The sequence below is a fragment of the Pristis pectinata genome, chromosome 28 (genome assembly GCF_009764475.1).
Source record: "Pristis pectinata isolate sPriPec2 chromosome 28, sPriPec2.1.pri, whole genome shotgun sequence".
NCBI lineage: Eukaryota > Metazoa > Chordata > Chondrichthyes > Rhinopristiformes > Pristidae > Pristis > Pristis pectinata.
The window spans coordinates 9,353,080-9,366,432 of record NC_067432.1 but is presented as its reverse complement, the minus strand read 5'-3'; the positions used below and the strand labels follow the sequence as shown (position 1 = coordinate 9,366,432).

The 13,353-nt window shown below is 39.8% G+C and overlaps 1 protein-coding gene across 1 annotated transcript in view; it reads right to left on the bottom strand.

The window, feature by feature from the left end:
- Window positions 1–673: 673 nt before the first annotated feature.
- wdr93 (WD repeat domain 93) overlaps window positions 674–13,353 on the bottom strand; it is a 43,077-nt gene continuing 30,397 nt past the window's right edge. Inside the window, exons 11-16 of the mRNA XM_052040267.1 lie at window positions 10,023–10,154; window positions 9,213–9,414; window positions 8,487–8,547; window positions 3,188–3,344; window positions 1,737–1,911; window positions 674–791 (exon numbers count right to left, since the gene is read on the bottom strand). Of these exons, the coding sequence (XP_051896227.1) occupies window positions 674–791; window positions 1,737–1,911; window positions 3,188–3,344; window positions 8,487–8,547; window positions 9,213–9,414; window positions 10,023–10,154 (845 nt within the window). The remainder of the gene's footprint in view (window positions 792–1,736; window positions 1,912–3,187; window positions 3,345–8,486; window positions 8,548–9,212; window positions 9,415–10,022; window positions 10,155–13,353) is intronic.

Sequence of the window (13,353 nt, the reverse complement as noted above, 5' to 3'; positions counted from 1 at the left end):
TTCCAGTTCTGATGAAACATCACTGGTCTGTAACATTGGCTGTTTCTCTCTCTAGTGATGCTGCCTAACCTGAGAGCTTTGGTCATTTTCCAGTTTTGTCTGAGTTGAATGTTTGGAAGCCCTTCCATTGTTTCCTGAGCAGTGAATGTTTCGGCCACTGATAATAGGTGAGCGGTGGGTGAATAGTAGCTTGGATGATCCAGCATAATGGTGAATTGTACTCCTGGCATGAATCAACACGGAGAAAAAAATGAAAAAAACTTTGGCACTGAAGACAAAAACAATGGCTTCGAAAATTCTGCTGACAATCTGGAGCATTGCTGGACAAGTGCATGGCACAGATTTTCCAACCCATGGTCACTTCTAACAATGCTGTGTCGGCAGTACAGCCTTGCACAATTATTTCCACTCTTCCATTTGATGTATTTGTGTTTACAAACAGTTTTCTCTGTCCCATAATGATGAAGTATTTTGGAGCATGGAACTGCCAAGAGAAGCAAGAATTCCCCCTGCCTCTCCTCATCCAGACTGTGTAGTCTCCATTTTCAAGTGCCTTTATTTAACATCCCAACTGAAGAATCTGAAAGCTTCAATTTAGAAGTCATGAAGCAAATAGGAATCAACAGAAAATTTTCATCCTATCTGATGCTATATTGTTGTGAAGCTACTTCTCTTACTGGACATACTGTCTTTTTTTAAATCCCTCTCCATTCATGATTAACATGGCATGATGCTGAAGCTGATTCCAACACTTCGTCATTTCTTCATTTCTCTTCTTCACAGACTTCAACCTTAAATGCAAAAAAAATTTAAAAAGAGTAAAAATATTTCAAGAAAATGTTTACAATTTATTCAAAAACACATTACTGGGCTTCATAACATAAAGTCTATTAGACTAAGTCAGTTCCCAATACCATCATCAGTACATGCAATGTTAGCTAATATCACTTTGGCTTTCACCTTTTGTTGTGAGGACAGGGAAAATATCTTCAGTCAGTCAGAACGTGTGTGGAGTTTTGGTCCTCCCAAAAGGACATTAAGAATTTGTATGTGTGTGTATGTATGTAATATGTTCAACATGCACTTCTAGGTATGGTCAATTTTAAATTCCTATCTGCCAATATTTATTCTGATTGCATGCAGATATCGAGCAGAAACATTTGTGTGGTTATAGAATGGTCAGTAATGATGTAATCTTACACTATCTAGCAAAACCTACAAAGAGAGAGAATTTAAAAAGCTGACTTTTAATATTGAGAGGACAAGAAACGTAGAAGTTGTATCATAATTATACTGAACCCAGCTAGATACACCTTGTGTATGGTGAGCAGTATTGAGAAAGGTTAATTTGGCCTTGGAGGGAGTCTCATGCAGATTTACCGGAATGATATGTGGTAGAAGTTTGCAAGTCACTTTGACAAATATCAAGTAATGCTAGTTGAAATTTAAATATGAGACTGATAGATTTTTGTTAACTAAAAGTATCATAGGAGATGAAAACAGGTGGGTATTGAAATAAGTCACCAATTAGTCATGATACCTCTTCATGGTGGTTCAGGTTTGAAGAGGTATGCAGCTTACAACCTTTGCATTCCCATTTGCTGTCCTATTTCCTGAACAGGTTTGCATTATTTCTCAACACGACACTGTGAAACTTAATCTTTAAAGAGCAGTCTCATTGATAATTAAAATTTGTTGATTTGGGTGCAACTTTGTACATAAAGTAAAAAGCTTACCTTTCCTGTAAAAACTGTTCACATCTTATTTCCCAAGTAGTCCGTGTGGGAGGCTGTCGAAGCTCTTTCTTCTTTGTGCACTTATCCAGTGGAAAAAGAGAAAGCAAGGAGAAGGCAAATAATGAGCTGCTGCTCTCCTCTTGGTCGGGGGTCTCTTTGCTTATCCTTTTATCTCCTGCAGGCAAAAGGAGAATACAGGATAAACACTGATAGAACTTCAAGCGTTATTCAGCGTACTGATTTGAATTGGCTTCAGTTCTGCAACTTGCGTGTGCTGTGGATGGGCTGAAGCTGTTTCAGGTCAGTTCACTAGTGAGTCTATAAGTAAAACATGAAACTATCTGCGAGGGATTGTAGCTTCAGTTTGTTGGTTTAAAGGGCAGTAGGTGAGACTTTGTCACCATTTATTGGCAAAATCTACCATTTAATCCCCTGTCTGTGTCCAATCTATTAACTTGCTTTGGCAGTGTACAAAATAAATATCATTTAAACAATAAAAAATAATTTATTCTTCCATACACAAGAAAAAAGTAGATTAGGAGCATTTTAGGTTTGATACATAATTATACTGACAACAAAAATGACCTAGACCATATCCAAGGGCCTCTGGGTTAAGAAAGACATCACTCTGAAGAATTCCTAACATGCATTGGTTAAGAACAGGAGTCACCTACTGCCTCTGTCATAAAGCACAGCTAGTTGGTTAAAGATGAAGGAAGGAAAGAAAAACTGTTAGATGAAGAAGGAGGGAGCTAAAGAGAATGGCTCTTCACTGCAGATCTTTAGGGAGTAGATCTGTTTGAGAACAGTTTGCAGGAATGCTGAGCTGTTTGTCGTTTAGAGCCTCCAACTTGGTTCAGAATCATTATAGCTTTCATAGGAACAAGCTGGAGGTACTACAACAGTATTCTAAGCTTCTACTGCAGTATTTAAACCTTGATTGCCAGCTGCTTGTGCTGCAACAAAAGCTGAGATATAAGCTATCGGACCTGAATCATAAGTAATTTTCCTGACATTCATCTTCAATTTACACTGGTTTCAGTCTGTCTTCTGTTGTGCTATAGTTGCACTATGAGTTATCTTTGCAACCCAACTTTATAAAGACAGTGAATGCTGGAAATTCTCAGGTCAGGTAGCATTGTCGTAGAGAGAATAAAGGTGTTAATGCTGCAGGTTGAAGACCTTTCATCAGAACTGATCTCAAGCATGATCAGGAGACTTACATTTCTCCCCATACAATTCAAACCTCTGATAACAGCAATCAGTCAATCATCCTACACCTAGTTATTTTATTCATGTCACAAACTATTTTAAACATACGCTGTTTGAGTTGGAAGCTCTGAACCACAAAGGGAAATATTCAGTTAGGCTATGCATTACAAAGTTATTCTAATTCCGAATATTTCATTGTTTATAAGTGTCTGAAAAGCAAAATATGCATTATTTCTTACCTTTGATAAAGAGGAAATTGCCATCTCTGTCAAAAGCAAATATTGGCTTCCAGGGTGATGCCACCACATGTGGGAAAGGGACCGTATAGTGGCACAAAGTATCCCCATGGATGCAGTCCAACAAAGCCATGGTGCCATTTCTAAGGATGAGAAGAAACTAGAAAGAGAAAGGAGATGCTTTTGTAGAACTTCAGTCTTCACAACTCATAACACAAGCTCTACTTTAGTGATTTTCTTTACAGTAAGTATCAATGCCAATCCAAATATGTTTCTTCCACGGCATAAACACCAGACAATGAAACAGATGCACCCTTATATATTCTTTCACTTTGCAATCTAATGTGTAGCATACAATAAAATTTCTTTAATATTTAACATATTCAGTGTCTTTCCTTGTAGAGTACATGAAGGATATAGAATCAGAGGGTGGGAATGGGAGTTAGAGCGGCCACGTGGCTTGCAAAGTCTGAACCTTTCCTCCTGGATTATCCAAGCATACAATTCTCCAACATGCTTCTGGATTTGTGCAATTACAGGTCTGAATGCCACATATGTAAAATTCATTGGTGAACAAGTGACCCGTGGAAAGCATGGGCAATTAATGCACCAGCAGGTAATCCAGAGACAAGTTAGGCTTGCTTCAGTGTACCTTAAAGCCCAAGGAAGGTCCTATCCATGGAATTTTGTGCTGGGAGCTGATTACAGATGGGTATACTGCAAGTAAAACACTTCCCCTTGCAGTGACTTTTCCTCAAGCTTTCCAAAACCACCCCAGATATCAATGCCAACCCAACTGTGACCTGAGCAGGACAACCACCCAGCAACCTTACCCTTGAGGTCCAGATCACTCCTTGACTGATGCCCTGATGGCCATTCCTACCTGAGCCTCTCCCCAACATATCTGAACCCCTCAACCACACTCTACCCCTGCCAAATTCTTACACTTACCACCTGTTTTCCTTCAGTTATTTCACAAAGTAAGTCATTGAACATGTTAAATATGCAAGGTCTTTTCTACTGCAATGCCTTGAGCCTTGCGTGCAATAGAAATTTGTAGTAGCTGACCTTCACAAGATAAATATGCCTGCAGCATACTACATGTTCAGTGCCCCTTTCCGGCAGCAAAGAATCCCACTACTATCAGCATATAGGGCACTAAGGTTTGTCCCATAAACCTGAGCCAATTAGTAGCCAATTTAGAAAGTACCCACCATCACCCTGCAATGAACCTGTTTGGGATTTACAGCACATGCAAAATCAATGCACCAAATGGGTTGCTTTGTTGAAACTATCATTCTCCTAGATACTAATTTACAATAAAAATCACCTGCAGAACACCCCTTCCACAACTAACCATCTCAAAGTAGTTTTGACATTAATGATTTTGAAATTATCCTTTGTATTGAGACTTTAATAGAAAATTAATTGGCTGCTATCTTAACAGAACCATTAACCCGTTAAAAGTAAATTGGGCCCATAACTGACTCAGTTGTGAAAATCCTCCAAAACAAAGAGCATATGAACAGATCCATTCTAGATCCATTCATATCCACTGGACTGAGATGTTGAAGGTCAGCAGATGAAAACGTTATCCAGCAAAATTCTGAAGGAGAATTGGTGGTGTGGGATAAGAAATAGACCATTTAAAGATACCATAGAACAGCACAATACAGGGCCTTTGGCCCACCATGTTGTGCCGACCTTCAAACCACACCTCAGACTATCTAACCCCTTCCTCCCACATATCCTTCTATCTTAAATTCCTCCATATGCTTATCTAACAATCTCTTGAACTTGACCAACGTATCAGCCTCCACCACCACACCAGGCAGTGCATTCCATGCACCAACCACTTTCTGGGTGAAAAATGTCCCTCTGATGTCTTCCTTGAACTTCCCACCCATTACCTTAAAGCCATGCCCTCTTATACTGAGCATTGGTGCCCTGGGAAAGAGGTGCTGGCTGTCCCTGGTTCAATCTTCCATCTGCTAAGAACCTGTTGTTTCATTTTCATTTTTCATTACTGTTCCTCACCTGTATTAAGTATCCTTTCAGATGAGACAGCAATTTATGTAACTTCCTCCAGTTTAGCATCCTATGTTCATTTCTCTCTGTTCAGTTTACCCTCCCATAGAGCAAATAAATGTTGCTGGACACCCCCCCAAAATCCCCGTTACAATTGTGTGTCTGATAAGCTTTCATCACAGATCAGGCAATTGTAAGAGAGTTTGAACCTGTTCTGCTTTTCCAGTTTTACATGCTACCATTTTCTGTGTTACTTGATTGGTCAATGCATGGTCAACTTATGCCTCTTATTGTCTCACATGAGTCTTTCATTATCTACTGTTTACCACTTAAACACTTTGTTATTAAATCATTTGGCTTCCTATTCTCAGACTATCTGTAGGTTTTCTCCCATTCCCTTCAGTCTTCTTTTAAAAGCTACCTATCTGAAATAAGCTCTTTCTTTGATGTACAATCACTTTTCCCTTCGCTTCCTTGAGATTACCTGGCTCTCCATTCCACACTTGTTCCCTCCCTGAACTGGTCAGCTGTATATTTTTAATCTACGTTTGTTTCAGATATTCAACATACTTTTTTTTAAATCACACAGATGTTGGGAGTAATAGGCTAAAATTTCCAGGCATCCTGCTCCACACTTGTGTGTGGGCAGGTCAGGATGTCCACCTGTCAGACTTGCACCATATCCTACATCCTGGGATTTTTTTTTTGATAGAGAAACGGGCAGTTAGATTATTTCCTGACATGGTAACTTTTCCTCTTGGGCCGGGAATTCCTTTCCACTCTATGAAAGAATATAGATCATACTGGTCAAAAATAAATTTAGAAATAGCAATTTGGCCCCTAATTTATCCAAATGGCCTTACTTCATCTGGCATAATCTGTAATATGCTATTGGCAGTGAAGTGATGTAATTTCAAACAGGTTATTTTATCACCCCTGCTTCTTCTAATATCAGCCCAAGTGCACACAAGTAGTGCCTGCACCCAGAACCTTTCTACATTAAAGGAATAGCACTCCAACTGAACTAGGTCCCACAACAAATACATGCCAGCTTGCTGACCTTACAAAGTGTCTTCCCAGGCCCGGAAATTTAGAGGCTAATGTTTATATTTTTGAGGTTTTTTTTTGGTGGATGTGGACATTGCTGAACATGAGTGCTGTGTTCATGGAAAACTTTAACAAGTGTACTCAAAATACAAATCATGCTTTCTGAAGGAAGACCCCCAACCAAAGCATAAATCTGAATTTTTTCTGTTAGGTGTTGACAGATCTGCTGAGAATTTCCCATTCAAATATCACACTTATGTCATAACTCGCCAGGGTCCAGGGTCGATGAATAATGGGACGAAACAGTGATTTGCTATTTCCACAATCTGAATTCTTGGAACACGTGAATTTACAACCAGATTCCCCACAGACAGAATATTGGAGCTCAAGTCTTCCTCTTTCATCCATTCCGATACCTGTGCTTAGAAACCATGTAGAAACAACTTATCAAAGAAAGATCATCACATCCGAGGTGGTATGCATGATGATGTCCAAAAGTAAAAAATAAATAAATATTCTGTCAGAAACATATAGGCCTAGAAATGCCTCAAAGGTGGATTAAACCAGTGCTGTGCAGGGGGCTTGGGCAGAACAATATTTTCCTTCCGGCCTCCAAACTGTAGCAATAATCTGTAAGGCCTAAGACATTCTACATATTGAAAATCCTTATACACAGAAATATTCACAAAAGCCTTTCTTCTGGTACCTTGCAGTGAAAACAAGTAGATTGCAGGTCACAGGTTGCAGAGTGCAGGGGCACTTGGGCAAGGCCAATCTTAAGTGAGGATTTGGACCTAGAGTCAGGAGGAGTAGGGGTTGTGACTTCAGAAGTCAGGTCAGTCTTTGGGGGTTAAGGACCTATTCAGATTGGGAGGTGTATGGAGTCAAAAAGATGTCCACAACAAGGGAGTGTTTGAGTAGGTGCAATGAAGTAATGTTAAAACCTTATAGACCAATTTCCAAAAGAAATTACTCATTGAACTCCATAGTTACAAACCAAGTAAGTTAGTCGATCTCTAAGAAGTGCAGAAGCATATCTTGAGAATCCTTGCTTGAATGCAATTGGTCCATGTTGTTCACAGAAGTGATGTTAAGAATTATACATACAGAGTTCTTGGACTCACTATGATAACTATGTGACCTGCACACTAAAGGACACACAATTGGCTTTGGCTTTTAGATGAAATTCAATGGTGTAGTGCTCAAAAATATTTAGCTACACTGTGTAATTTTCTAGGACATGCCAATTTAATATCCTTTTGAAAACTGTTTGAAGACTTGTTTTAACTGTATATAAAAAATCTAACTTCTGATCACTCTCTGTGTAAAAAAAACTTACCCCTGACGGATGCTGCTCGTCCCGCTGAGTTCCTCCAGCAGATTGTGTGTTGCTCCTCAAACCTACACCCTCTTGTGTTTGATACCCCCACCACAGAAAGAAGATTCTGACTGTCTACACTCTCTGCACCTCATAATCTTATATACTCCTATCGGGTCACCCCTCAGCCTCCTTCATGGTGGTGAGTTCAAGAAAGAACAGAATATTCTGGAAGCGTTCCCATAGGTTCAGTGGATCCCACGAGATTGTCCTTAGTGGGTACTCGGATAGGGTTTAAAGGGATATGGGTTAAATATGGGAAAATGGGACTGGCTTAGATGGGAATCTTGGTCGGCATGGACCAGTTGGGCTGAAGGGCCTGTTTCCATGCTGTATAACTCTATGACTTCGACAAATCTTTTGTAGCATACCCCTAAGCACTGACAGTTAAGGAACTAAAGCACCAGTTGGTCCAAATTTTAAAAATAATATTCTTATGATGCATCATCATCCATTTGGAAAAAAAAATTACACATAATTTTCTTTTCACAGCATGGATTGTGTTGGAGGTGAGAGGTGAGAGAGAGAATGGTTTTCAAAAACAAACGCAAAAAGAGTCTGAGTCAATTTGGAGATGATTTTCAGCTTCTGTGCTCGTAGCATATAATTTTCAATCCATTTAAATTGGTGGGCAGAAAAGCACAATCAAGTGAGCACAGAATTCAAAACCTCTTGCACAGTTAGAGCTACTGGTTCACACTCGTTGAATTTTGTTGCGCTGCTTTGTTTTGTAAGCACAGGAATTTTATTGACGCTAGCCATTCTCTCATGAAAAGCATAAATCAGTGGCCTCGTTAATGCATATTGCTAAATTATCGAATTGCTTCTGAAACAAAAATTAACATCTACCTGGCTTGAGAGTTGTGGTACAAGTGCTACTGCACTGATGATATTTCCTGGTTCTTCAGTTCTGTGCAAAATAAGATAGTAAATGGTCAGGCTTTACATTAACAAAGATCTCTGAGGCAAAACATTGTATTTAACAACTCACTGAGTGATACATTCATGTCAGGATCAACTTGCATACCTAGCTGCTCTTAAGTACGAACTAGCAAACAGGCCATTTGTAGCCCACCTACCCCCACTTCTGGTCCTCCACAAATAAGCTTTGTGAGAGGGAGCAGTATCAAGCTGTGAAATGGAATCGGAGGTGCAGACATGCAACTGCAAATTCTGATGCACTCAGTTTTTGACATTGTGACCCATTTCAGGGAAATGCTGAGAGGATTCCAAGGGACCTGTCATGCTTCTATTTTGTGGAAACACTCAAAATGAATAAAGTGAGAGGGGCGGGGAAGGGATTGGTGGTAAAAAGAAGAAGGAGAAAGGATATAAAGTGTTTGTTCCTGCTAATTACCTTCTAAGAAATAGCACTGGTGACCTTTTGGCTATTTTGGCAAAAAGGGATACACCTATTTATACAACAGAAGCAACTCCCCACAAATGAGCACCAGATTAAAAGACTTTAGAATTAGCACAGAGTAAGTTCAACAAAATTTGAACAATCATTGATGTTGCTAAAAGTTTCTGCATTTTGACATTAATAACAGTAAATTTCACCTTTTCTCAACTCACCTCTCTCTCAATGTGGTAATAGTATCTTTGGAGTGCGCAGTGGCAGAAATGAGGTAAACTGCACCACTTTTGCAGGTTGCCAATATTTGTGATTTTGAATATCCATCCAGTGATGCAGAGGGAACACAATAGCTGGGCTCTAGAATATGCAGACTCCTGATAGCACTGTCAACTGAAACTGGCAAGACTGATATTGGGATGCCTGGAAGAAAAACAGGGTTTGCATCTTAATAATTTAAAACCTCATTCATAAGTAGGAAGGATGTGATAGAGGTCACAGAGAAGATTCACCAAGATGTTGCCTGGGATGGAGCAATTCAGTTTGGAGAAGCTAGGTCTTCTCTCCCTGGAGCGGAGGAGGTTACGAGGGGACATGATTGAGGTATAAAAAATTATGAAGGGTATACATAGGGTAGACTGCAGGAAACTTTTTCTCATATCACAAGGAGATAAAATGAGAGAACATGGGTTTAGGGAAAGGGGGAAGAGATTCAGAGGGGATATGAGGGTGATGTTCTTCACCCAGAGAATGATTAGTGCCTGGAATGCACTGCCTGAGAGAGTGGTTGAAGCTGTCTAGATGAACACTTGAATCTCTTTGTCATAGAGAGCTCTAGTCCAAGTGCTGGGCGATGGAGTTAATACGAAAGGGTGCCCATCGGTTGGCATGGACGAGTTGAGTCGAATGGCCTGTTTCCATGCTGTATAATTCTATGATAAATATGCTAAAAAAAATTAGTGAACAATTAACAGCAGATATAAATTCATGAATATTAATTCAAACACCCAAATAAAGAGGTAAATACCTACCCATGTACAAATCCCATACTGTCACTGTTCCATCTGTAAGACCAATCACCAGGAGAGATGCACAAATTTCCCCAGCAGAACAGGTGATTGGAGAAGCATTTGGCCAGACAATATTAGCTTTTGGTTCCAGTTCTGCGGAGCAGCAGAAATATTGAAGTTATTTCACATACTCCTGCTTTAAATAATCTTGAGGCCACACTCACGTTGATATACAATAGAGCCAAATATGTATGTTGAAATTGAAAACAAAAGTAAAAGCCCATTTTTAAAAGATTGTAAGAGATATAAACAGAAAACAAAATAAGCCAGGAAACTATGATTAAGGGTTTAATGGCTAATGTCATAGAAAAACATGCATCAAAATTTAAAATTGCCAGTTCATAGTGCGATATAGTTATGTCAGTGCATTGCTTCCTGCCTCAGAAATTCATTTTATTGACTTCAGTGGAATGAATTTCAGAGCCACATCGGGTCACAGAGTTGTAAAGCTCAGAAACAGGCTCTTCAGCCCACCTTGACCATGCCATTCATTTTATCTATTTACACTAATACCATTTCCCTACATAAGATCCATGGCCTTCTATACCTTGGCGATTCAAGTACTCTTCTAGATGCCTCTTAAAATGTCGTTAGTTATCTGCCTCCACCATCTTCAATGCAATGCATTCCAGACTCTAACCGGACTCTGCCGATAAAAAACTCCACCTCAGATTCCAAGCTCCTATCTCTTGTGTTAACCCTATGCCCTCTTGTCTTAGATACCACCACCATAGGAAAAAGAGTTTTGCTAACTACTCTATCCATCCCCTCTTAATTTTATGAACCTCTATCAGGTCACCTCTCAGCCTCCTCCACTCCAGGATAATCAATCCCAGCCTATCCAATCTCCCCTCATAATTCTCCAATCCAGTCAACATCCTGGTGAATCTCCTCTGCACTCTCTCCAATGCAATCACATCCTTCCTATAGCTGGCAACCAAAAAACTCCAGGTGTGGCCTAACTAATGTTTTATAAAGCTGTAACATGACATCCCTGCTCTTAGATTCTATTCCATAGCCAATCAAGGCAAGCATGACATATTGCCTTCTTCACCACCTTAACCACCAGTGCTGCCACTTTCAGGGATCTATGGACCTTTATCCCAAGGTTCCTTTGTTCATCAACATTTCCTATGGCCATACCATTCACTGTGTATGTCCTACCCTTGTTTGCCTTCGCAAAGTACATCACCTTGCAATTGTCAGGATTAAATTCCATTTGCCATTGATCTGCCCAACTTTTAAAACTTATCTATATCATGTTGTAGTCTTTGCTAACATTCTTCGCTATCTACACCACCAATAATTTTTGTATCATCTGCATAATTATTTATCATACCTTCTACATTCACATCCATGTCATTAATATATATCACAAACATCAAATATCCCAGCACCAATCCTTGTGGTACAGCACAGGTCACAAACTTCCAATCAGAAGAGCAACCCTCTGCCTCTTATTACCAAGCTAATTTTGGATTCAATTTGTCAGCCTGCCCTAGATCCCATGCACGCTAACCTTTTAGATCAGCCTATCATGTGGAACCTTGTCAAAGGCCTTAGTAATTTCAATATACACAACATACTGATGCAACTATTTAGTATCTTAAGAACTACCAAACAGGACAGGATCTCTATCCATGTGAACCCATGTTTGGAAAAGGTCATCTATTGTATGAGGTCAATTGGTGGCATTTTCAACTTTTTATTCCCCTGGTCAAAGTGGATGCAACCCACAACCATAGACTTCAATCTATAACTTCAGTTGCTGCTAAGCTTAAAACAGTACTGGGGGGAGTGCTGCATCATCAGGGATTCTATGCATCAGATGAGATAATAGACCAAAAAGTAATCTGCCTATTTAAGTGGATATTAAAGATCCATAGCAGAATTCAAAGAAGATGAGGGAGTTCCCTGGTTCCCACAACAAACAGTGATAGCAGATAAACAATCCATTTTCTTTTGTCTGCCTCCATCTATCATCCACCTGCTTCTTTCTCCCAACTTTCACCCTCCTTGCTGTCTCCACTTTTGCCCTCCCCTCCCTTACCCCACTTAATCTGCCCGTCATCCTTCATCCCTCCTTGGTCCACCAATCATCTACTGTCCCCTGTCTCACCACTCCCTCTCTCCTCTTTATACTGGCTATATTCCCTTTCTGCTCTCAGTCCTGATGCAGGGTTTCAACTCGAAACATTGATAATTCCTCCTTCTCCAACCCCCTCCCCCTACAGATGCTGCTCGACTCGCCGACTTCCTCCAGCAGACTGTTTATTGCTCAGCAATCCATTCATCTCATTCCTTGGTAAGAACCAAAAATGCCCATTGGATGTGAATATCACTCATTACATTTCAAAGTAACTTATTGTAAATGAAACTCTGAAAACATCATGATGGTCATTGATGCAATCACAAGGAAGGCATGCCAGCAGCTCCACTTCGTTAGGAGTTTAAGGAGATTTGGTGTGCCACCAAAGACTCTTACAAATTTTTATTGTTGTATGGTAGAGAGCATTCTGACTGTTTGCATCACAGCCTGGTATGGAGGCTCCGATGCACAGGATCGCAAGGGGCTGCAGAGGGTTATAGACTCAGCCAGCTCCATCATGGGCACAAACCTCCCCACCATCAAGGACATCTTCAAAAGGCGGTAGCTCAAGAAGGTGGCATCCATCATTAAGGATCCTCACTATCCGGGACACGCCCTCTTCACATTACTGAGGAAGTACAGGACCCTGAAGACACAAGCTCAATGATTCAGGAAGAACTTCTTCCCTTCCGCCATCAGATTTCTGAATGGTCCATGAACCCATGAACTCTACCTTGTTATTCCTTTTTTAATCGCACTATTTATTTTTGTAATTTATAGATTTTTTGTCTTTGCACTGTACTGCTGTTGCAAAACAAAAAATTTCATGTCATATAAGTCAGTGATAATAAATCTGATTCTGATAATAAAAATACCAGGTCTTTCCTTCTGCTCTGAGTTTTCATTATCCTATGCTCACAGAAACAAAATGAACTCAGGTTTCCTTTTTAATTTACAGATTTTGATTCTATCTTGAACTCTGAATAAGGTGTAAATTTAGCACCTGGCTGTTGTGATATAAGCATTGAAGGGAGGTAGAGTTTGAGGAGATAAATTAACAGAGAGAAGGAAGAACCTTAAGGCTAACTTTGAAAAAGAAGTTTAAAGAAGCTTAACAGTTCTCTAGCAAAAATATTTATTCTATTTTGTTTTAAGCATTTTGAATCAATCAGATGCAAAGAAGTAGCAAAGTAATAGTGATAA